This window comes from Callithrix jacchus, chromosome 1 (genome assembly GCF_049354715.1).
Source record: "Callithrix jacchus isolate 240 chromosome 1, calJac240_pri, whole genome shotgun sequence".
NCBI lineage: Eukaryota > Metazoa > Chordata > Mammalia > Primates > Cebidae > Callithrix > Callithrix jacchus.
The window spans coordinates 122,557,584-122,581,832 of record NC_133502.1 but is presented as its reverse complement, the minus strand read 5'-3'; the positions used below and the strand labels follow the sequence as shown (position 1 = coordinate 122,581,832).

The following is a 24,249-nucleotide window of genomic DNA, read 5'->3' as shown; positions in this document are numbered from 1 at the left end:
CAAACCAATACTCCTTATTTTCAGCAATGCAAAATCTACAACAAGTCCTAGGAAACTGAATCCAGAAACATGAAAAAAGAAAAGATTATGTACCACACCATGACCAAGTGAGATTTATCGCAGGAAGGCAAGATTGGTCTAATGTGTGAAAATCAATCAAAGTAAGACATCTGTTAATAGAATAAAGGACAAAAACCACATGATCATCTCAATAGATATGGAAAAAACATTTGACAAATGGAAACACCCTTCTGTGTTAAAAACAGCCAACAAAACTAAAACTTGAAGGGAACATCTTCAACCTGATAAAGGGCATCTATGAAAACCCAATTGCTAATGTCATAGTTCCTGGTACAAGACTTAATGCTTTCCCCCAAGATCAGTAACATGACAAGTATGTTCACTCTTGCTACTACTATTCAATGTCGTACTGAAGATTATAGCCAAAACAATTTGGCAAGAAGAAGAAATAAAAGACATTTAGATTGTAAAAGGAGAAGTAAAACTACGTCTATTTGCAGATGACACCACTTTGTATATAGAAAAATACTAAGAAATTCACACAACAAAACTATTTGAATTTTTAAAACTGGAAATAAATCAAAAGTCAATTAATTGGTGAATGAATAAATAAAATGTGGTCTATTCATATAGTGGAATATTTTTCCACTTAAAAAGGAATGAAGTAGATATATGGTACACAATAAACGAACCTGGAAAACATCAGTCTCAATGAAGGAAGCCAGATAGAAATAACTAGACATATTGTTCTATTTATATGACATATACAAAAATAGGCAAATCCATAGAGATAGAAAGTAGATTATGGTCACCAGGAGAGAGCAGATTGGGTAACGGAAAGTGATTGCCAATGGGTAGAGAGCTCTCTTTGGGGTAATACAAATGTTCCAGAATTAGATGGTAATCACTGTTCATCTTTGTGAAATATGTGAAAAACTGTGGATTGTATACTTTAAAAGGATACATTGTATGTTATGTGAATTATATCTTTTTAAAAATATATATGTATGTGCTCTAACCTAGGTGTTTGAATTCTTATCTGAATTGTTGTGAAATAGATACATCTAGTCAAAGGGTAATTGCCAATTTCAAAAGCTATTTAGAGATAGTGTGATCCAGGGTTTCTACTCTGACTAACTTCATGTTCAGGAAAATCAATGCTGGACTTCTGCAAAATTGTCTCTTAAGAACAGGGATTCTGCCTCCCCACAGATTAAAGAGAGCAAAAAGCCCAAGTAGGACGCTGAAGCTGATGATGACCTCCCTGTGCCAGGACTGTTCTGTATAGTTCCACCTGTTGTGCAAGAGTCACATACATTATGATGTAGTTTGTGCCCTCTTGGACCCATGACACTTCAGTGAGAACACCATCACCATTCGCTATCACAAAGCATTTTATGACTGTGAATGAGAAATCTGCTTCATAGGAATCTCTCTAAATAGTCTCCAGAGTACATATTTAGAATAATACTCTTCAGTCCAGAGGAAAACTGAAGTGGTGCTTTTGTTACCATAGAAGCATTTACATTGAGTTCAATAGTCAGTTGTATATCAAAGTCACCAGAATGAACTGATGTCTTTAAACCTCAGGTCTTAAATGATTTGCAGGGACTGTCTATGTTCCAAAGCTTTCCATGTGCACTTTTACTGCCTAAGCCTCGTACTTTTAAACTGGAAGTAAATGTTGAAAAAGAAAATGTATTTTGCTTACTGTTTGAAGGAAAAGGTCAAAAATGAGATGTCCTATCATACAGCCTATAATTATTTACTTTATGGTTCTTTTTACTAGGCATCCAATACAATTCCATTCATCCTAGATCACATTTAAGATTTTCCACCTATATACATACCCAAAACACAGAAGGGATCTACTGAAGACAGCTTACCTTATATTCTTGTCATGGTGAATATTTATGAATATCTGATAACTCTTAACCTGTCAGATGAGTCTTCTTCAGATCTAAATAAGCCTTCCTATTTTACGTGGTTTCCTATAGCAGCACACAGCATTTCTGGAGCTGCTTCACTGGGAGGACTCTGTCAACAATCAGCATTTCACTGGCATTAACATGCAATAAAAGACAATGAACCATGACTCAATTAAATCACAAAAAGAACTGTCTTCAGATAATATAACCCAGTAGTTTTTAAAGCTTTAGATGTTGTGGGGCTTCTGCTGCCTGATTAACATTAAGGTCTGAGCTTTGAAAACATATGCCCAAGCATCTACCACACCTACACATAAGATGATTTAGAGGAAGGAGCAAAGTTCTGTTTTGATTTATTTCCTTCCCATATTGTATCCAGAGATTTTACAACTTATAGCATGTGATATCAATTAGGTATCATTATTACAAAGAGTAAGAACACATTTTCCCATCGCAATGTCCATGGAAATGTAATTTGCTCAGTAGATACAGTTAGGGAGACCTATAGATTCCGATTTGTTTAAAAGAACTAAAAAAGATTATGCAGGAGGGGTGGTTCAGAAAAAATACATAGGCATCCACAGTATGAACTAACAGGACATCTGATATCTGGATATGTCAATCAACACATTTCACAGTCAGAAAAGAGTTTTGTAATAAAATTGTTAAGGTTAAGAAAAAAAATGGAGCTCTTCTAATATGTAAATTTACACATTTATGTCTCACTTAACCAGGAGGACTGGAGGAATGGAAGGGTTCCTTACAGAACCAGAGGCTTTCTTTTTCTTTTCTTTTCTTGACTGTACTTGAAATATTTAACACTCTAGGTTTAATCTTCAATATTTTAGGTTTGATCTCATTCAACACTTAGTCATTTCAATTAAAAATGCTCTCCTTTCATTAAACTAAACCATCAGGAAAAACTATATGATTTCACCAAAGTAAAGACAAAATGGATTCAAATATTATATTGTAAAAATGTTAGAAGATTTCCTTGTTGGGGAAAATTATTAAATTTCTCTCACTTCAATTATAACAAAAGGCAGGGAGAAATTGCCAGGGACATGTTGAACTCATGGGTAAACAGTAAAAGAAAATGCTCTGGCACATTTAATATATAATTCATAAATTCCATATCATTATTTTAAGCTGTGATTAATAAAAATTCATTCAAGATTCAATTTTTTTGTAAGAAAGCTATTATATATGCCAACCAAAATGGAATCAAATAAAAACAATCATTTAAAATAGATCTTTAAGATAAATTGAAAACATTTAAGGCATCTTTTTAAAACTGTAAGGATTAAAATATATATTAAAATCACGGGTTAATTGAAGAATTAACAAAAATGATGGCAATAGAGTGTGACTCTATGCTAGCCCAATATAATCACTTGTTTATTATATTCAGAAGCCATGAATATAAAATGAAAACTGAAAAGAATTTGAAAATTCAAGTTATGAAGGCAACTGATGAGTATAATTTAAAAGAAGGAACACTTTCTCTGTTGGCTAATATTAAAAGATTAATGTATTAATCTTTTTTTAAATTATTAAAAGTTTACTGGTGTATTAGTTTCCTTTGACGGCTGTGACCTATTGCCACAAATTACCACAAACTTGTGGCTTAACCAACAATACAAATGTATTATCTTACAACCCCGGAGGCTCTAAGGAAAAATCCATTTCCTTGCCTCTTTCTGCTTCTAGCACCCACCCTGAATGCCTTAGGTTTGAACCCTTCCTCTGTCTCTAGAGCACATCACTTCAACCTCGGCTTCCATCATCATATCACCTTTTCCTCTCCATAGTCAAATCAACCCCTGCACCTCCCTCTCTTACAAAGATACGTTCTGTTGCATTTAGGGAACACCTGGCTAATCCAGGATAATCTCCCATCTCAAGATTCTTAACTTAATCACACCTGCAAAATCCCTTTGCTATAGAAGGTAACATTCACAGGTTCCAGTGATCAGTACATGGGCATCTTGTAGGGCCACAGTTCAGCCTACTACACTAGTCCAGAAAATACCTTTTAAAATCTTCAACCTAAGAGTTACATAAGTGAATGCTTTATTGATCAGCTTTACTTGGCATATGTCATTATATTCCAATGGGAAGTAATAGCATGGTCAGGCTGGCTCACCATCAGTACTTCTCAACAGAGGGTCTGCTTCTGAGAGTATCTGTGTGGTCTTCTGGGCCAAACTAGAGACACTGGGCAACACAGTGAGGGTAGTGTTTCCTTTGAAAGATAGACACAAACCTCACAGTTACTATTTACATAAATAGTACTAGTATGTATGTATTTTGTTTGGTCTAATCATTCATAAGAAATCTAGATTTCATACCAAAACATACTTTTCAAAATTATTCCTAACTGTTCAGGACAATTTTTAAATTTTTGTCTCTTAAAAAAAAGTGTTAATTTTTTCTAGAAGGCAGGACTGGTAGTGTCTCAAAATAATACAGGCTTTGGAACTGCAGCTCTAGGCTTGCTAATTCCTAGGTTTTGTGTGATCTTTGGTAGTCAGATGCTTAACATTTTTGATCCTCAGTTATTCATGTCTAAAATGGTGATGCAAATACCTATGCTACAGGTTTATTGTGAGATCATTAGTTTTGCTATGATAACTGGCATAAAACAGTTGCTAAATAAATATTAATTATCTTCCACCTTTTATATTAGAAAACTTATCTATAAAAAGTTCACAGTGAGGGCACAGTGGTACACATCTATAGTCCCTGGTACTCATGAGGCTGAGGTGGGAAGATCACCAGAGCCCAGAAGTTCAACCCTGGCCTGGGCAACATTGTGAGATCCCATCTCTTGAAAAAATAGTAAGTGTACAGTGAAATAGGATCAACTTACTACTATTCAGTATGGTCTACAGAATGAATTCAGGCACCTGGTAAATAAAATAACATGAAAATAGTAATAATTTCATTAAACATTCGATAACAGCATATATCACAAAGTGAAATAGGAAATAGAGTTACTAAGTTTAATAAAAGTCAGATATTTGTTAAATTAAAGTGATCATTCTACTATTTAAAAGGTTATTTGCTTATTTCATTAAATTATCACTGAGCTGGCAATTCTGGCAATCCTAAACCTCTTTGTTTTTGTATTATATAATTTCAACGTAAGTGTATTAAAAATGTTGGCAACCCCCCTCAATAAAGAAGTGTGACTTAGGTATCAGAACAATAACTTTAAGAATTAATAGGATGGATGATATAGGTATTTTTCTAGATCACAGAAGGTTGGTAAGAAAATCCACCTTCTAAAGTGTAAAGTAAAACTTCCTTTCTTCTACAAAAATATTTGAAGTCATTCTCCTGAGATATGTCTACTCTATATATCATTCTTAAAAAGATAAAGAAGCTGATAGAGCAACTGTCCTTTCCAACACAACAGAGATCTGAAATATGCAGCAATTGGTCACTAAGGTGCTTAGAAACAGTCTAGAGTTTCTCAGATCTCCATAGGATATGTCATTAAATCTTCTCCTCCTGCTGGGTCTGACTTCTGGGAAAAAAGCATATGGTATAACTATTACTATATTTGGTAGTGAATACTAATGATTGCTCAGGAGATTCATCCTTCAGTTTCTATGGCCTTTAGCATCTAGTTGCTTATAAATGTGACATGCTTTGATTTTATTTAATAATCTTTTTGAATTTATGGTTCAGAATTCACCGTACAAAATGTACCTGTAAAGTCAGATACCCATATATATGGAGACAAATACACATTTATTTTTGGAGTTATCCCATTAACAGATTATAAAATTAAGGCAAGAAGACCAAGGCCTTTCCAAGGCACATTTTAAAAGGTACTTGTTCCTCTAAAATCAGTAGGATCTGAAAACAGATTCAACACAAGTATACAGACACACAAACACTTAGACGTAGAAGTTACATATACTAACAATGTTTTTCTATAGTGAGAATTGTAAGCTCAATGATATCACATGAACTCAAAAACTATCAATTTCTATATGAACAATATCCTAATTATTGTGTGGAACGGCAGAGAAAGGTGTCCTGAAATGTGTAGAAATTAAATGATCTGTACCCAAACAATAAATAGCATGTTCTATGTTATAATACATTTGTAAGTGAATTTCATACAGGTCATGTTATAGAGGTCATATTAAAAATAATTCCAAGGAAAGAGTTAAAAGAAATTTGGTTAAAGATATAATTTCACTCCACATGAAAGCTTTCTAAAGTGTTATATAAAGCTAATTATAGTAGTTCAGTATTATAAGAACAGGATGTGTTACACAGTGTGACAGTAATACTGCTGTGTTCCCTCAGATGGCATAAATCACTTGGCTAATTTGGCTACTAACAAATAGTTAGCATAAAATCTTATCTACCATGGCCAATGAAAAAATTCTCAGCAGTTGGATATATTTGAATCAAATGTCACTGTAAAGATATGACAGAAAAGCATCCATAATACATTCTGTTCAATTCTAATGTATCCATAATGAAAGACTCCATAATGAAAAATAATATAAAAAATATTCTGTATCAAAACTCTTTGTCAAATCTATAGTTCACATCAGAAGTTAATAGCACTAGGGAGTTAAATGATTAATACAAAAACAAATTCTTACTACAAATATTCTTTTGTTCTTCACTTCCATGATGCAAACTGCAAGGATTTAACCTTTAAGGGTTAAAGAGTTTAATCAATGTCAATGTCTGATCTTCTGAAGGAGATAAAGAACAGTCTGTCTAGCGATACCCAACAGAACATCACTTTGTCAAGCCACAAAGCACCCAAAAGCTTGTCAAGTAAGTTACCAGAAACCTCTTTGTGGTTAGAACTCAGCTCCTTCCTGCTTGACCTATTATTTGATATTTGACCACTTGGTTGCAAGACACTTGCTCTTTCTAGCTGAAATGTCACTGGGGCATCTTGTCAGCTCCCCGACATCTCGGCCTGACATACAATTTTACTTTTGTGTGCTACAAGGCAGAAAATGCAGGGCAATGGCCTTGTTTTAAATTCTGTCAGCATCAAAGATGGGCGTCACTCTTGGGTCCTACCAACAACAAAAACAAAAAAGGAGTCTATTTTGAAGGTCAAAACAGCCATTACCTGGAAGTTTTTCAGCTTACACTAAATATATTACCTGCTATCCTGGTGTGGGAACTGTCCTTATGAAGTGCCTAAACATACCACAGAAATCCTGCAGCACAATTGCTCTACTTTCTTATCAAATGCAGACTTGCTAAAAGAATGCGTTTTCAATGCCTGCAGGGACCAGATTCAGCAGTTAACTTAACTTGTTCAAATGGGCAAGTGGTATCATGTAGCTTTACAAGGAGCAACCTGACCTTCTCACATTGACCAGGAGTGACATTATTGTGCAGAAGGAGAAGCAGTCACATCATTTCTGTTTTGCACAACCTGCTTAAAGTTTGCAACTAAATGCTTGTCTTCAGTTGAGCTGACAAGAGAGAAGAGGGGGCTCAGTGAACCATGGCCGGGCTGCCATGAAATGACAGGAATCATTGGCATACATTTCAAATAGCTCTCTCAATCCTATTAAAGCATTGCAGTCCTGCTTTAAAATAGACAAGTATGAAACAACTTTGATAGATAGAGACTAAAATGGCTTATTGATTTTTTTAAGTCTGAGAGAAATTACCCAAAATGTGTCATTCCTTAACATTTAAAAATATGTTACATAAAAATGAGCAACTGTGATAATAAATAAAACTTGGAGAGAAAAAAGTTGGTTATTTCCTTATTCAAGGAGACAGAGCTACCAGAATACATCAAGATATAGCACAAATTTTTTAAGTCTACTGTCACTTCTGCTGAAACAAAAGTCAACTGATAAGAAAATCCCCATTCAAAACCATTTTAATTGTACTGTTAACTCTTCCTTCATTTTTTAATTTCATGAAGTCATAATCCAATCTGAGTTGGTCTTTTGGCATTAGCAGACATAGTCACTGGAGAGGAGTGAGATGATGTCAGAGCATGGGGCACAGTATTTATAAATGTCTCCTTTAAGAAAGTGTAAGTTGTATCAAGCTCAGCTTTCAATGGGAAGAAATCCCCAACACCAGTTGTGTCAGCAGGAACAGCAGCTCTTGAAGGAATGGAGAGATTTGAGTGGTCTCGTGATCCTATCTGTGACATACAAAAGAAAAAAATAATAAACATAGAGTTGAAAACTCTCAAACAGAGCCTAAAACCATAAACAGGCAAGTAGACTAATAATCATTATAATATAAAATGAGATGGCAATTACTATTTCAATAATCTGTATGACAATATATAAATGGCAAATTATTTTCCAAGTGTGATTGAATCCCTTATTTGCTCTTTTATGAACTTTTCTAGACAACAGGAGTTTGCCTAAACACTAAAACTTTGTATAAAGTTATTGTAACAAAAAGTCAATACAATAAGAGATTTTTACCTTGACTTCAGTCCACTGGCAATTTACAGAAACTGATGCTAGCATTTATTTCATTATGCTATATAATAAGTGCCATATAATATGAAAGATTAGATTGCTTAGAAACCATGAGTATTTATGTTTTTAAAATCTGTTTTACTTATTTGACAAAAGTAGCACAAAGAAAGATAAGCCAATCCCAGTGACCTCTAGAAAATGGCACAGTGAGATACAAAATTCTAGTGAGAATTTTTCGCCTTTATGTTTAATAAGAATGCCACCACCCTGTGTTTTTTTTTCAACTTTATTATTTTAGGTTTTGGGGCATACTTGCAGATTTGTTACATGGTAATTCCTCAGGTAAGTCACTGAGGTATGGTGTACTAATGATCCCCTCAGCCAGGTAGTGAGCACAAAACGCGAGTGGTGGTTCTTCGACCCTCTCCCACTCTCCCTGCTCTAGCAGTCCCTGGTGCTCAGCGTCCACTGTTTCCATCTTTATGTCCATGACACCACCCTATTTTGACAAAGACCATTATAAGTATTTAGAAATCATGTGTCAAAATAAGGGAATGAAAACAATTTGTCATATATTTGAGAACACTGATGGTATCCAGAAACTGTTGAGAATTAAACTTAAAAATGCCACATAATTATGAAATACCGGACAATAGAATTAACATTTTGATAAAGCTACATATTTAAGCCTTAAGTGATATTGGTATCTCGTAGTTAATATTTAATGTGAAGAAAGTCTCAGCAGTAAAGCAGGTATGTATTATTTTAAGACATTTAAAGATGGTAGGAAAATAGTGATCAACTGTATGATATAATTTTCCAGATTTCCAGAAAATAAATGTTTCTGAAATAACCAAGTCTGGCTATAAATATGTCCACTAAAATTCATACTCTATATTGCAGGGTTGTTTTCTAAAAAAAAAAAAAAAAAAAACTTTTTAGTAGATCCTCTTACAGTATTGATTTTTAGTAGATCCTCTTACAGTATTGATAACAAAATAATTTAAACTATAAGGTCTGCTTTATTATGTCATGTTATACAAAACTGTTTCTACATGTAAAAACAAGAGGCAAGCTATTATTGGCTTTCGGAAAGTATTAGAAATTCAACTGTTGTATGTGTTGCCATTTTTGTGGATTTTTTAAAAACTACAACTGGAAAAAAAAATCAATATCTGCATCTAACACCTAGTTCAGCAATTTTCTTTGATCTTTGTTCTTTTGATTTCTTGATACTCTACTGCAGGCCTATAGCTGATGGAAATCATCTCTTTTTATACTGGAAGTCAGAAAACACCTAAAATGGTCACTTGAAATAGTGCTATGAAGGACAAGGTTTCCCAATGGAAGGAAAAGAACTTCCAAAGTCATGTGTTGACCTGATTAGTAGTATCAATGAGGTTTTGCTTGCAGACTCTTAATGCTGGGCCTGATCATGTCAGTTCAGAACCTAAACAGAGGCATCTCATTGCATCAAAGGCTAAAGGTGTAGATGCCTGCCTTTTTTCTGCTGCTAGAATCATTTTTTCTGATTTTTTCCCCCAGCGATGAGTCTGAATTAACAGGGTCATTACTGGATTGACTCTGCAGCTATAAACATTACAGTGCTGTCTACTAACTTCTCATTCTGCCAGACCTTGGGGTTAGGGGAACGCTAAAAGAGCAGGAAATGGTGGTGCCTGATTTTCTTCTTAATAAACCTAGTTACAGCCATAGTACTCTTTATTATAACAGAATATTGTCAGGAAATGCTTCAAAAGTTTGTTTTATAAAGCATCTTTATACTTCAAGTTCTGGTCTAAGAAAACTATGTACGGAAAAGACAGGGGTGTGCAGAATCAGTTCAAGGAAGGTCAGCTATACACTGGGGGTATTTTCTTTTTGATGTTTTAGAGAAAGGTAACTATGCCAAATTGACTAACCATTTCTGTTTTGTCAATATTAGTGATATGCATAATTCACTCAAACCTGTATGCTGTACTTAAAGTTTCCCTTTTAGTTCTTGTGAATCCATCAAGCTAACACATTACAAAGTTAGGAAGGCAGTCCTTTAGGGAGAGTCTCTACTAACTGCTCATTTCTCTTTAATATTCTACAGATCTTAGCACCCTACAAAGAGGCCCCTGTTTTGCCTTTTTTCATCCTACTTTTTCTAATATGTCTACTTTCCACTATGTTGTCTGAAAGCACCCTTTCATCTAATATAACATTTTTGACTAAACAACCTTGAAATAGGGTGTTATTTCCCTGGTATTTCAAATTGGTCTCACTTTTTGCACACTGTCTTCTGACCTTGTGTCCTAAACATGGAAAATAACTTAAAATCTCCAGAGATTAAAAAAAAAGGAGAGAGTGATATTTCCTTAAAGTCTAGTACCCCCCAAAAGATAGCCTCTAGAAAGTAAACAGAGATACTTTTGTACGAAGGAAAACAAATGACTGCTTTTGCTGCTGGGATCATCTGCTGTACTGCTAGAAAAAAAGCTTTTTTTCATGAAATGAGGTAAAGTCTGATTTTAAGTCACTTAATAGCTTAAAAAGAAGCCAGCAACAATTCTGGTGAAATTTTGATTTGAGAATGTAATGTTAAAATGACAAGTAAATATGGACTAGTTTTCTATTTTACAAATATCCAGAATAACATCCAGAAATATGTAACACTTTTGTACTATTTTAATGTAACAGTTAAATAATTTTTTGTTAGAGAACGTTTAAAGTTAGTATTCACCACCTGATGTTATATTTTAAATCTGTAAAGTCCATGGTCATATAAACTACTTTTAAAACTGCTGAGGTGTTCTGTCTCTTACGTAAATCTAAATTTAGGCAGTTTTTCAAAAGGAAATTAGTTACCTGAAATAAAAGCTAGGTGTCATGTGAATCTTTATGGAAGCACTTTTATTTACTCAATAAGCTGTAAATGATTCTATTTGAACTGCTATAGTCCATCAGCTAAATACATATTCACAATACAAAATGTGTCTACTAAATTTCTACATTTTAAAAATTTTATGAAATACAGTAATTGGACACATCCAATAGCCATTTTTCAAGGCTTTAATACCTTAATTTTCTATAAATGTTTTTCAAACAAAAATAAATAAATAAAGCATTAGTCTAATAATAAAATAAACACCCAATAAATTGTCTATAAGCCGAAGCCTTTTTGCCAACCAAGGCTTCTAAAACTAAGCCATTTGTCTCCTGTGTAACATTTATGATCAAGTTAAGTCTTCTAGAATTTAGTATTATAAAAAGTAAGGAAAAATGTGACTTAGTAAGCCTTAGTAGTATTGCATGGAGATTATGCTAAGCACACAGTGTGATGAAAAGAATACTAGACTGAAGATAAGCAGACTAGTTTCTCCTCACAGATCTTTTACAATCTGACTGGGTCATTTGGGGCAGGTAAATTAGTCCATCCAAATGAAGGGCTGGACTCTTTCCAGCTCTGAAATTCTACAGGTCTGCCATAATTCCACGTGTGACAGCATATACTATTTACCCTAACTTTTCTGAGTGACATTAACCCAGAAATCAGTTTCCCAAATATACTTGAGAGGATATAGACAGACCATTCTTAATGGGAAAGAATACATATTGCGCACTGCACATCATTACAAAATAAAAGCCAAATAGATAACAAGATAAGCCACAATTTAAATTATGTGGCTTCATTTAATTAAACTCTATAGTACTCTTTTCATTATTTCAATCTCCATGATGATGTTTTAACCCCTGTAAATTATTGACTGCTTTTAAGTAGCCTGCACAGCTCCACACAAACAGATGAAGAAATCAAAACGCCCATAAGAGGGTCTTACAGGGAGGCTCCCTTGTCATTTCTACTTTGCTTCCTAATGTGCTCTTGCCACTAGAGTCTCAATACTAGGTGTCACAAAGTTTTCTTTCTTCTAAATACTTCAGGTTAGTTCACCAAATTCTACCTGTCAATTTTCCAGTCATTACACTGGTCTCAGGACACTGTAGTTTATACCAACAGTCAGAGTTGGCAATAATCACATAGTTTTCTCTTGTGGAATACTCAATTTTGTATCTGAGATATATATACTCAAAAACATATATATTCACCTTATAAAAATATATACACATATATACTTGATATATGTATCATGTAAATATACATATGCACACACACATCTGCTATCATGCCATCCAATATTTATTCCTCATACAGTAGTTACCAATTCTTTTAGCTCCAATTACAAGCCCATATGAATATTTTATGTATTCTTCTCCCTGTAAGTCATTAAACCTTAGTACAGACTAGTGTGACTATCTTACTGACATCAAGGTATGGGAAGAAATGTCAGTTAACAGAACGATGCAAAGAAGTTGCATTAGGAAACACCCTAAGAGCCCTGTGTACTTAGAGATTTGAAAAGGACAATCATAGAGGTAGAAACAAATCAGAAAGAAAGAGGAGAGATATTAGCAAGAAACTTGATTCATATCACAACAACTCTGTCCTCAGGCAGACATTCAGCATTCTATTTGGTTCTAATTCAGCCTTGGCTACTTGTTTGATGTGGAAGATTGATTGGATCAATGGTTTTGATTCTTCATGCTTCTCTATAACCATGCCCTTGCTCTTGGCTTTCCTGTCCAACTTCACCTACCATTTCCTCACTTGTACTGTGCAAGCCAGGTACATGGAACTTGAGTCCCTAAATAGGACATTCCATATTTCACACCGCCCTGCAGTCTGTCCACTTCCGCTCTTTGCTGGGTGAGTCCTCTACATTTCAAACTCCAGTCAAGGTCTGTCTTTCTCATAAGGCTTTCTGGATCCTCTTCCCATCCTTCCCCAACCACAGCTAACTGTAACATCCAATCTCATTTTTACATTCCTTCATGAGCATTTATTTTACTATTTTTTCACTAATTTGTATGTTCTTATATTTCCCCTATAAAACTCTCAGTATTTAGTGTGATGGAATCATGACTTTGTACCCCTAGCACTTAACAGAACATCTGGGACTAAATAAAATTCCTAAATGATAAATGAGTGAATGAACAAATTACTCATATTATTACTTCATGGTTTTGGTGTTTTATCACTATTTTGTTATATCACACATATACAGATTATGTCCCAATTAGATTTAGCAAAGAATAATGGAAAGAATATGGGCTTTGAAGGTAGAGAGAACTAAGGTTCTAAATTTCATTCTGCCATTTACTAATTATGTGATCCTTGACAAGTTATTTAACCTGTGTGAGCTTGTATCCTTATCTGTAAAGGAGGAAGAATAATCCCTCACAGGACTCTTATGAGGATTAAATAGAATAATATACACAAGATGCATAGCACAGAGTAGTCCTCTTCTTCACTTCTCTTTTTACTCTTCTCAAGTGACATAAATTCCAACTTTACAATTATAGCTAACATGCATTGGGCATTATGTCAGGCACCATGCTAGATTTAGTTTTACAGGCATTAGCTGAATTCTCACAGTGACTTGATCAGAAAGCACTACAATTATCTTCATTCTATAGTTGAAGAGACTAGGGCTCAGAAGAGCAGAATAAATTGCCACAGGTTGCCCAGCTTGGTAATGGTAGAAAGGGATGTGTCTGTGGGTTCCTCTGACTCTCCTATTTATACGCTTGACCACAACCCTAGCATGTCATCCAAAGAAGATATAGCCTCAGGCTTATTTTATATCTAGAGGCATTTCATCAACAAAATAAGGGTTCAAATAACCTCTATGAAACTAGAAAATAAAAGTACATAGATTGTGCTAGAGGCTAAAATAAGCGTTTATATTTTGATAGCATATTTTATTGTGGTCCAACATTTGAATGACTATGGTACTTACTGGAGTAAATACATAGACCTTATGGAACTTACACAAAAATGAAAGTTGTAGTCCTTTCATCAAAGGAGCCTATATGTTGTTATAGTCAAAGAAAAAAAATAGGCACTGAGGTGTTAAATTACACTAGAACATTTAAGGTTAGGCGTGGTGGCTCATGCATGTAATCCCAGCACTCTGGGAGGCCAAGGCTGGCAGATTACCTGAAATCAGAAGTTCGAGACCAGCCTGACCAACATGGTGAAACCCCGTCTCTGCTTAAAAATACAAAAAATTTGCTGGGCATGCTGGTGGACACCTGCAATCCCAACTACTCAGGAGTCTAAGGCAGAGGTTGAACCCAGGAGGCAGAGGTTGCAGTGAGCTGAGATCATGCCACTGCACTCCAGTGAACCCAGGAGGCAGAGGTTGCAGTGAGCTGAGATCATGCCACTGCACTCCAGCCTAGGTGTCAAGAGCAAGGCTCCATCTCAAAAATAAATAAACAAATAAAATTGATTACACGAGAACATTTAAACTTTAATTTTAAATTACTTCAAGATATCTTGTATCTAACAAGACAGTAAGTCCCATTTTCTTCTCCAGGATGTTTAAATTTCCTGATGTGGTTAAGGTTAGAAAAAGAGTTGAAAAATTCTCCCAAGTGGCTTTTGTTCTTTCTCTTCCTAGTGCTCTTCATACCCTGTGCTTGTAGTCTGTTGCTGTCCTGACAATCTGGACACAACTGATAGACAGTGGCAGAAATGGCCAGAAAACACAAAGGAAGCATTTTGCCTGTCTTAGAAACATACACTCCCAAACATTCAGAGAGAATTCGAAATGTAAATATGTTTATGCACACAAATATATAAAAAGATACAAAAATCAAATAAATAAAAACAAGCATACTATATAGAAAAATGCCCCTGAAAATCTGAAATGACAAACTGGTAAATATATGTGCAACACATATAATCTAAACTTCATTTACTAATTACGTGATACAAGTAATTAATCAGGTATGCAAATCACTTAAAATAATATAATTAGAAAATAGAATGAGGGTAGCATATTTATTAAGACTGAGTTCATTTGTAAAAGAAAACTCTAAATGTCATTGGCTTAAATAACATAAAAGTTTATTTCCCTCTGATAGGGCTATACAAAGTTATCAAGAATCCAGGCTACTTCTATCTTGGGCCCCATAGCCCAGTATGTGGCTTTTACCTCATGGTCAAAAGTGGCTGCTCAAGTTCCAGCTAGTATGTCTGCATTCTAGCCAGAAGAAAGGAGGATGGAGCAAAGAAGAAGGCACTGCTTCTGTTTAAAGACACTTCCTAAAATTGTACACTTTTACTTGCATCTCATTGACTAGAACTTAGGTCATATACCTAATTTAGCTTTAAGAGAGTCTCAGAAATGTAGTTTGTTTGTCTGTTTGTTTCCTGAGCAGCCCAGGTAACATTCAGAGGCTCTATTACTAAGAAAGAGAAAAAACAGATAACAGGAAATCACTGTCAGCCTGTGCCTCATATACAAATTGGATATCTGATTGAGGGAGAGAGTAGTATAATAACCAAGAAACATATGAAAAGGTGCTAAACTTCATTCATAAATAAAGAAATGCAATACAATACATCCCAATTAAAGATTACTTTTCATATATCGGATGAGAAAAACTTCAATGTCTGATGATCTCCACTGTTGAGAAGAGGGAATTAGGCAAACTTATGCCATGTAGTTAGAAATACAAACTGGTGCAACCTTTCTGGATGACAAAATTTTATATATATCTTCCTTTGACCCAGCAATTCTACTGCTAGGCATTTCTTCTATGGCTACACTCAAAAGAGTTCACCAAGGTGAGCACACAGATATGTCCACTGAAGCATTTTTAGACAGAAAAACAAAACATTTAAAAAATGAAACCAGAGGTCCATCAACAGAGGCCTATTTAAGTGAAGTATGACACAACCATATAATACAACTATTTAGAAAACGGTGTAAATATGTAAAGGCTGAAATGGAAGTATATCCAAGTGAGAAGAGAAAGTTCAAAATGTATACATGTGTTTATGCATACATATACATATATAAATATTAATATATATATCAAAATAAGCATAAACACACACATATGCATATCCCAATTTTTTCTGAAAAAAAGAATCACAAAAAATCAAAACATTTTACTTTTATAACTAAAAACCCTTTATTAAAAATGAAACTGTATGTATTTATATATGTTGAAATATATCTACATATTTTTAATATAATTATGGCTCTGAAACGTGTGGTCAAAATGAAAATATAATCAAAAGAAACAATAATCTTTGGAAAAAAGAACTAAATAAGAGTTTGGGTAGAAAAATAAGGTCAGAAAGGTTAAATTTTTCTTTCCATATTTTTTTATCCTTAAAATTATTTGAATCATGAGAGAAAGTTATGACGTGGTAGTTCACAAAAGCAAAATTACAGCTGAGTAACAAATGGGAAAAAATGGTAACCCCCATAAGTAATCAGAAATGAAAAATAAAATAAGACATTTATTGCTGATAAAAATGTTAAAAATTATGCTATGTTAATAAAAGTGAAAACATTGCGAAGCAGGCATTCATAAATTGCTAGTAACTGTATAAATTGATAGAGCCATTAGATCTATAATTGGGCAACTGTCTTAAATGGTTAATGCCATTTGAGCCAACAATTCTATTTATGATTAGGTTCTTTACATTAATAATAACAGACAAAAATTGGAAATAATCTCATATTCACCCAGAAGCATAGTTAAGTAAGCTATAGCTATGCTGTAGAAAATTACGTAGCTATAAAATTTACAGTTATAAATTTTTGGATAATATGAACAAATGCTTGGGTCTAACCAAAGGTCAGACCTTTGTAAAGAGCTAAACAGTAGGTATTTCATGCTTTGTAGGCTATATGTTTTCTGTTACAAGCATTAGTCACTGCTGTTGTAACACACAAGCAGCCATAGAGGATATGCAAATGAATTAGCATGGCTGAGTTCCAATATAACTTTATTTATGGACAGTAAAGTCTGAATTTCACATAAATTTTATGTGTCATGATCTATTATTATTCTTTTGCTTTTTTTCCAATAACTATTTAAAATATTAAAACCATTCTTAGCTCACAGGCCATACAAAAACAGGTGGTGTGTAGATTTGGCCCACAGGCTGTACTTTGCTGACCCTAGGGCTAGACTATGTCATGAAAAAGCAGTACATGAAATTACATATGGTGCTTGTTTTGTGGTATTGGAATTGTTTGGGTTTTTTTTCTCTGTTCTCTGAGTTAGGATTAGAATTTGTATTTTTCCAAATTACCTATAATAAGCATGTTTTATCTTTATAACTGAAAACCCTTTATTAAAAATGAAACTGTATATATTTATATATATTGAAATACATCTATATGTTTTAGTATAGTATGGCTCTGAAATGTGTGGTCAAAATAAAAACGTAATTGGTTAAAGGTTGCAGAGGATAAGTCTTCAATTAAGTGTTTTGCATGTTTTGAAAAGATTTTGATCTAGCAAAGAACACTCATTTCAATGTTTTCAGTTACCTAAGTCATATTTACAATTTTACATTGAGTAAACACCTACATAAATAATGACACTGAGTAACTTGTTCCTCCTCTACTCTGCACAAATGCAACTCCTTATGCAGAGTGCTACTTATAACTTGTGTGCCTTCATTTTACTCCAAATAGCACTTCCAGCTGCCAAATTACGACTTCTGTGGTCAAAATGTACACATGTCACACTCTCTCTGGGAACTATTAGGCAAAAGTTTTCTGACCACTATTTCATTACTGAAGAATTTCCCCTTAAAGTTATAAACCTTTTTTATTCAATGTCAAAATTTTAGTAATAATCTGGAAGCTATAAACTTAGACCTCATAGCAATATGTTTTTCAAGGAGTGGAATTACTCAGCAGGCACTCAAGTAAAGAAGAGCAGAGGAAGGAAAGAATCATTTAGAATTTCAAGTAGTTTGAAAGAAATGACTTTCCTAAACCTTTCTAACAATATAAGTATCTGTCAATCACACATCTCAGCAACGTTAGCATTAAATTCTCATTTTACAATTTGAAACCCAATTTTTTTTTGCCTGCCCCTCCCTTCCACTGCAGTTTTAGGCCATGTTCCTTCATTGTTCCATTATATCACACCTAAAATCCTTAGCAATGCTTCATGGAATGCTGCAAATTGTCTTTATTTCCCCACTGACCATGGTATAAGTTCTATATTCCCCAGGGCCGTGGACCCTTTGAACAATTCCATAGCTGGGCCTTTCTGGAGGGACTGGCTATCTTCAGTTAAAAGAATGTAGTCTATTTCTTAGGGAGAGAAAGGCACTTCAGATGAAAGACAAATCATGTGATATGGGGGTTGTATCTGCGGAATGCCTTCAGATCACAAGCACTGGGGCATGTTCTAAAACAAATCACTTAGCTGGTAATGACATTTTATTTACATGATAGTCAGGAATGTTATTTCGGATATAATCACACCATTTCTAGCCATCTCAAACCAAATCCATCCCTAGGGAGAACATCTTATGTAATAGTAAAATATAGCAAACACAGAAATCCAAAATAATATACCCCTAGGCTGTATTTCAGGAATCGACTCCCTGCATTATCAATTCCATATGATAAATTTTCCCTATGCTTGCACAATACATAGATATCTAAATCCACATCCTTTCTTAGTATCCTAAATTAGCTCTATTCATTTATTTTGTCAATAAAAATCTATGGAGTGCCTATGATGTGCCAAATACTGTTCCAAGTACTGGAATACAACAGTGAATTAAACAAATAAAAATTCCCTGTTTGGGGAATTATTTATTAGACCTTAACTAATCTTCATCCTGATCTAGTTCTCCTTAAATTATAATCTGTTGAGATACTATTAAACCACATAATTGCTACTTTTATAGGATAAGCTTTGATGCACAATAGCACTGGAAGTTTTCCATCCTCATTATTCTGTGGATACAAAGTCCCAAGTGAGTCAAGTTACCCTGGACCTTCCCTGTCCTGCTCATACAAGCTTCAAACACCCCTGTAAATTTCCCATCAAGAGCTGCTTGGTGTCTGCAATCCCTCCATCAAAGCCTACCTTCAATGTATTAGAGGGCTCACTAGGTCATATGAGTAACTAAGCTAATAAAAATTTTGTTGCTAGGCTAATAAAAATTTGGGGTACCCATCCTTCCCTTTCTGTCATCTGAAAACTGTGACAACTCTGAAACCCAGTGTCTTGCAGTGTCTATCACAAAACATTTCTTTAGCTTCTACCTGTAGGCCCTTTTTCTAGGAGTACAGATGCCAGTCCCTAGGCCCGCATGGAAGAAAGGTTTAGGTCATTTTCTCCACTTCACATCTCCTCCTCTGGGTGCCTGACCATAAAATCTCCACTAGTCCTTCCCCAGCTGCCAGAGCCCTCATTTAAATTAACTCTCTGGAGTCTGCACACAGGTTTTTCAAAAAGGCCTAGACTTGTTTGAAATGCAGTCTGTGCTTAGAGTAGGTTGTCCACTAGATAATAATTTTGATATAGGTTTCAAAGCTCTTTGCTAAGTATTTTTCATCAGTTATTTGTCTCTTCAGTTTCTCTGACCTAAATGTACTTTTAATTTTTGCAAACAAGCCATCTTTTCAGACTTTGCTATTTACTACTTCATCTCTTCTTTATTGTATATTTGCTTGTTATTCAAAAATATTCAAATTTGTAATTATAGACTAGAAGAAATAGGAAAGATGAAACTTTTAAGAAATATTAATAAGCACAGATAATGAATCAGCAAGTAGTGTGTGGGATATAGGCAAAATCCATATGGTAAGACATGTTACTTTATAGATAGAAATGAATGGAAAGGCCACATCATAAGGAAGAGATATGCTACCTCTAGTTAATGTCATCTTTAAATTGGCCCTATAACTGCAGATAAAACACAAACTATTTAGTAGCCTCAGTGGCAAATTATAGCCACTGGCCAGGCATGTTTGTCCCTTCATCTCTCCTAAATAGCAAGTGTGGGTAAGTGGCTTCACGCACCTTTGGTCTTCCAAGCCCCATGTTCCAAACCTCAACCCTGATCCTCATAACCTCACAGAAAGTGAAGAGGCTGATGCAGCAGAGAGAGACAGGGCACATGAACACTGCATAACCAAGAATTCAGGTTATGGTCCTTCTCTCTGCTTGCTCCCTGTGGCATCTCTTCTTGCTTTTTACTGTGTGTTTACTTAATTCAACAAACCATGTGATTTCAATATATTAATTTGGTGTGTGACACCTTCTGTTATGACCTCTTGGATAACTTGAATGGTAGTCTTCTTGGACAATACAATCGCATAAAGGTAATTTCTCATAAAACAGCTTTGCTCTCCAGTGCTAATCAAAATGCAGGTCCTGAAGCATGCTCTGCTTTCTCCTATCTTGGAGCCACTTTTGCATGCTGCCCTTTCTATTTAGAAGGAGGGTCCTTCATCAGGTTAACTCCTCTGTTTGTCAAGGCTTACCTCAGGTATCACCTTTCCCTCAAACTTTCCCTGCCATCTGTCACCTTGCACAATATAATATAATACCGCACCTCTGTGTTATTATAACATCCCATAAACACTTTTATAATAGCACAGTATCACAGTCTGTTTGCTTAGACCTGCACTGTTCAATACGGTAGCCACATGTCGCTATTTAACTTAATTAAAATTTAATATAAAATTGAATTAAAGATTAAAGTTCAGTTCCTCAGTCACACTATCCATATTCCAAGTGCCCCAAAGCCATATTTCTATCATCACAGTAAGTTCTAATGAACAGTGCTGGGTTAGAGTGTTCATTCCTTGAAGGCACAGGTTATTTTGTTTGCTTGTTTCTGTATTACCAGTGGCTTGCCCAGTGACAGGTACAGAGCAGGTACTCTATATACCTTCCTCTTGTGGAATGAATGAAGAAATGGATGAGTGAGTTAATGGACTTATTCTAGTCCATATTCTAAAGAAAGTGAATAGGGCATCTTTTAATATTAAACTCCTCTTTCTGCAAATATGTTCATTTCACAGAGTTTAACTTCATTTTCTTTAATTCCAACTTTCTTCAATTCCTCCTTTCAAAGAATCTGAAGTTTCAGAATGGAACTTACTGTTCTTTTCTGTGTTAATTTTTATTGACCTTCTGGTGGCTATAGTTATTGCATTTTACCTTAGGCCACTAGAAAGAAAGAAGCCTATGACAAAAGATAAGAGGAAAGTTATCTTGGTCAGTGTCCATTCTCAAGATATTCAAACAGAAATCCTAGCTCCCTAAAGCCTGATTTTCTATATCAGAGGAAAATGAATTACTTATTCTACTGCTTTGTCCATTTTCTTACTCTCTTGAGAAAAAGATTCTATTATAAGCTCAATTTTGAGTAAATCTAATTGTTTGATGTAACCCTTCAAAGTTTCCTTTGAGTTGAATGTCTATCTGCTTGGGCAGAAAAGAGGAAAAGAGGGAATTTACATTTACTTTGCTAAACATTAGCATCTTTTGTTCAATCATTTGAATGCAGGACAGTTAGGGGGAAACAGCTTAGAGAACAAGAGTTGACACATACAGTGTAAAATCTTTTAAGGTGCTTGGATTCAATGAGGGAGAAAGTGAGATGGAACAATATTTCAGCTTCCTAACTGTGTTCCAGTCTGCGGGAACTTTGTGACAGGTCTCTGTCTCTCAGCTACACTTGACTGGCTTTTGCTGACATTCAGCTGTCAGACAGCAACCCTTTACCAGGCCCCTAACATGCTCCACAGCTTCACCCAATTAACTCGCTTTCACTTGACACGGCAGCAAAAAGCTTCATAATAGGTGGTCAAGGTGCATGGTGTCTGCCTGCCCTCGAACTGCTCACACACAGCAAGATGTTTAAAGACTTTTCTTCTTGCCTGTATGCTCAGAACTAGTATGACTACAATTTAGTCATTCCATATATTGAATTGGACAGGAATCTAGGAAATATTATAGTGATACAGTAAGCTACTCAAGAAAATAAAAACAGACCTCTAGGTGACTAAAGTTAAATTTCAAGTCAGTTCTTTAGGCCCTACTGAGAGAAAGATTTGATTTTTAGATTACCAAAATTTAACATTAACAATCAATTTATAATCAATTTTTCCACTATATCATTAATAATAGTATTGTATAAAGACTAGCCAGCATTAGAAAAGAGCATCTGACAAGTAAAAGCAGAAAGGTCTAGGCACATTGAAAAGTATGGAATTCCGTCTCCACTCATAAACATGTACTTTTGGACAAACTCAACAATAATTATTCCGTAAATTTCTGTCATGCTACTGAGGCTTTCGGATAAAACACAGTGTACTTGACTATATCTTTGGCTAGGAAATAAAATTTTCATACTTTTTTGAAAAACAATCTAAGTATTTTGCACATTTTCTCTCACCTCCCAAAATGTTCAGATCTAAGCATATAATCAGTTTTCATTTATTTGCATTCTGAAAATTTGATTTATTTAAAAAAATCAATGTTATATAAAGAAAAGTAATATAAACTACACTGCCTTCAGAAACCTAGCTGTGTGATAAAGAGGCCACAAAATATTAAAGATAGGCCTCTTTGTTATTGACATCCAAATGCAGAACCTTATAGTTATTAAGAAAGAATTATGATTTCAATTTCAAGTATCCTATCAGTAATCAAAGCTGAAAAACTAATTACAGGATGTGGAATCCTAGCCTCCAACATCATGAACTAATTCCAGCAGATATTTACCACTATTTCACACTAGGCAAAGCACAGTTTGACCATAACTTGCCATTCTATGAATACTGAGATGATGTTCCAAGCTTTTAAAATCAGGTCTCCAAGTCGGAGTGCTTTCATGACATGCCTTCAAATTGTGGAAAATCTTTTTTTCCATAAATGCAAATTTGTCATATTGAACACTGCTCACTTTTTACCAGAAGTTCAAGGAAGAACAAGATGTTGAATGAATTACTAAGTAATTAGGAAATTGCCCTGCATCAATTTTATTTAAGTCCAGCCACATTTTTCTTCTAAATCTATCTAGAATATAATCCTTCTCTATCTCCACTGTTACTGTCCTCACACAGATAATTCTCCCTTCTCATTCATTTGCACTACTTTAATATTCCTCATTATTATTCATTATAAGTATTTATATATATATATATGTCTGTTTCCTCAATAAAGCTATCAGATCTCTGAGAGAAAGCACCTTATCATATCTTATTAAAAATGTAATATAATATAGTGCTTAAGAGCAAGGATTTGAGAGGATTCTGGAAAGACGGCAGAGTGGTAAGCATCAGGAACCACCTAGACAGCAATTGACCTGGCAGAATCTGTCTGATGAAACTATTTTGGAATTCTGGAGTCTACTAAAGCTTGAAACTTCCAGGGGAAGTCTTAGACAGTAAATTGTGACTAATTTCAGTCAATTTCAGCTCTTAGCACAGCAGCAGCTATTCATCTCCCACTCCCAGCCCCACGACAGACACAAGTGCAAATGTTCTTGGAACAGCTTGCACATAACTTGGAGGAGCCAGGGTAGGCAAAAAGAACCTTGTTCTCCAAATATCGGGATCTATGCTCTGATTGTTGCTTCTGGTCACAGAGGTACCAAAGGGCTGGTGACCATTATCATTGCATCTCCCCACATTGCTACAAGCCCCTCAGCCTCAGCTGAAGTGACATCCAGGGAATTTAAAGGGCCAGCATCCTTTCTTCCTTCTTTATCTTTTTCTTTTTCCCTCTTTGGGGCCAGACATTAAGGAATAAGATTTTAAAGCAACTACATATATGAGGAAAATTAGAAAGTGACCACATGAGCCCAGAGAAAGCTGCAAATCCAGAAAAGACCTGAGAAGACCATAAGTTTATATCCCAGGCTGATCCTTGACACACAGAGAGCTAAGCAATTTTTTTAAAATCAGCAAACCCTAAGAAAGGGAGAAAAATCTCATTTCCAGAGT

At 34.9% G+C, this 24,249-nt stretch overlaps 1 protein-coding gene across 15 annotated transcripts in view; it reads right to left on the bottom strand.

The window, feature by feature from the left end:
- Positions 1 to 5,689: 5,689 nt before the first annotated feature.
- CCDC171 (coiled-coil domain containing 171) overlaps positions 5,690 to 24,249 on the bottom strand; it is a 499,054-nt gene continuing 480,494 nt past the window's right edge. For 14 of the 15 annotated variants that reach the window (XM_035306113.3, XM_035306098.3, XM_035306104.3 and 11 more), the window contains one exon: positions 5,690 to 8,112. In XM_035306113.3, the coding sequence (XP_035162004.1) occupies positions 7,885 to 8,112 (228 nt within the window). In that variant the 3' untranslated portion in view covers positions 5,690 to 7,884. The remainder of the gene's footprint in view (positions 8,113 to 24,249) is intronic. The other variant, XR_008481645.2, reaches the window with a different exon arrangement.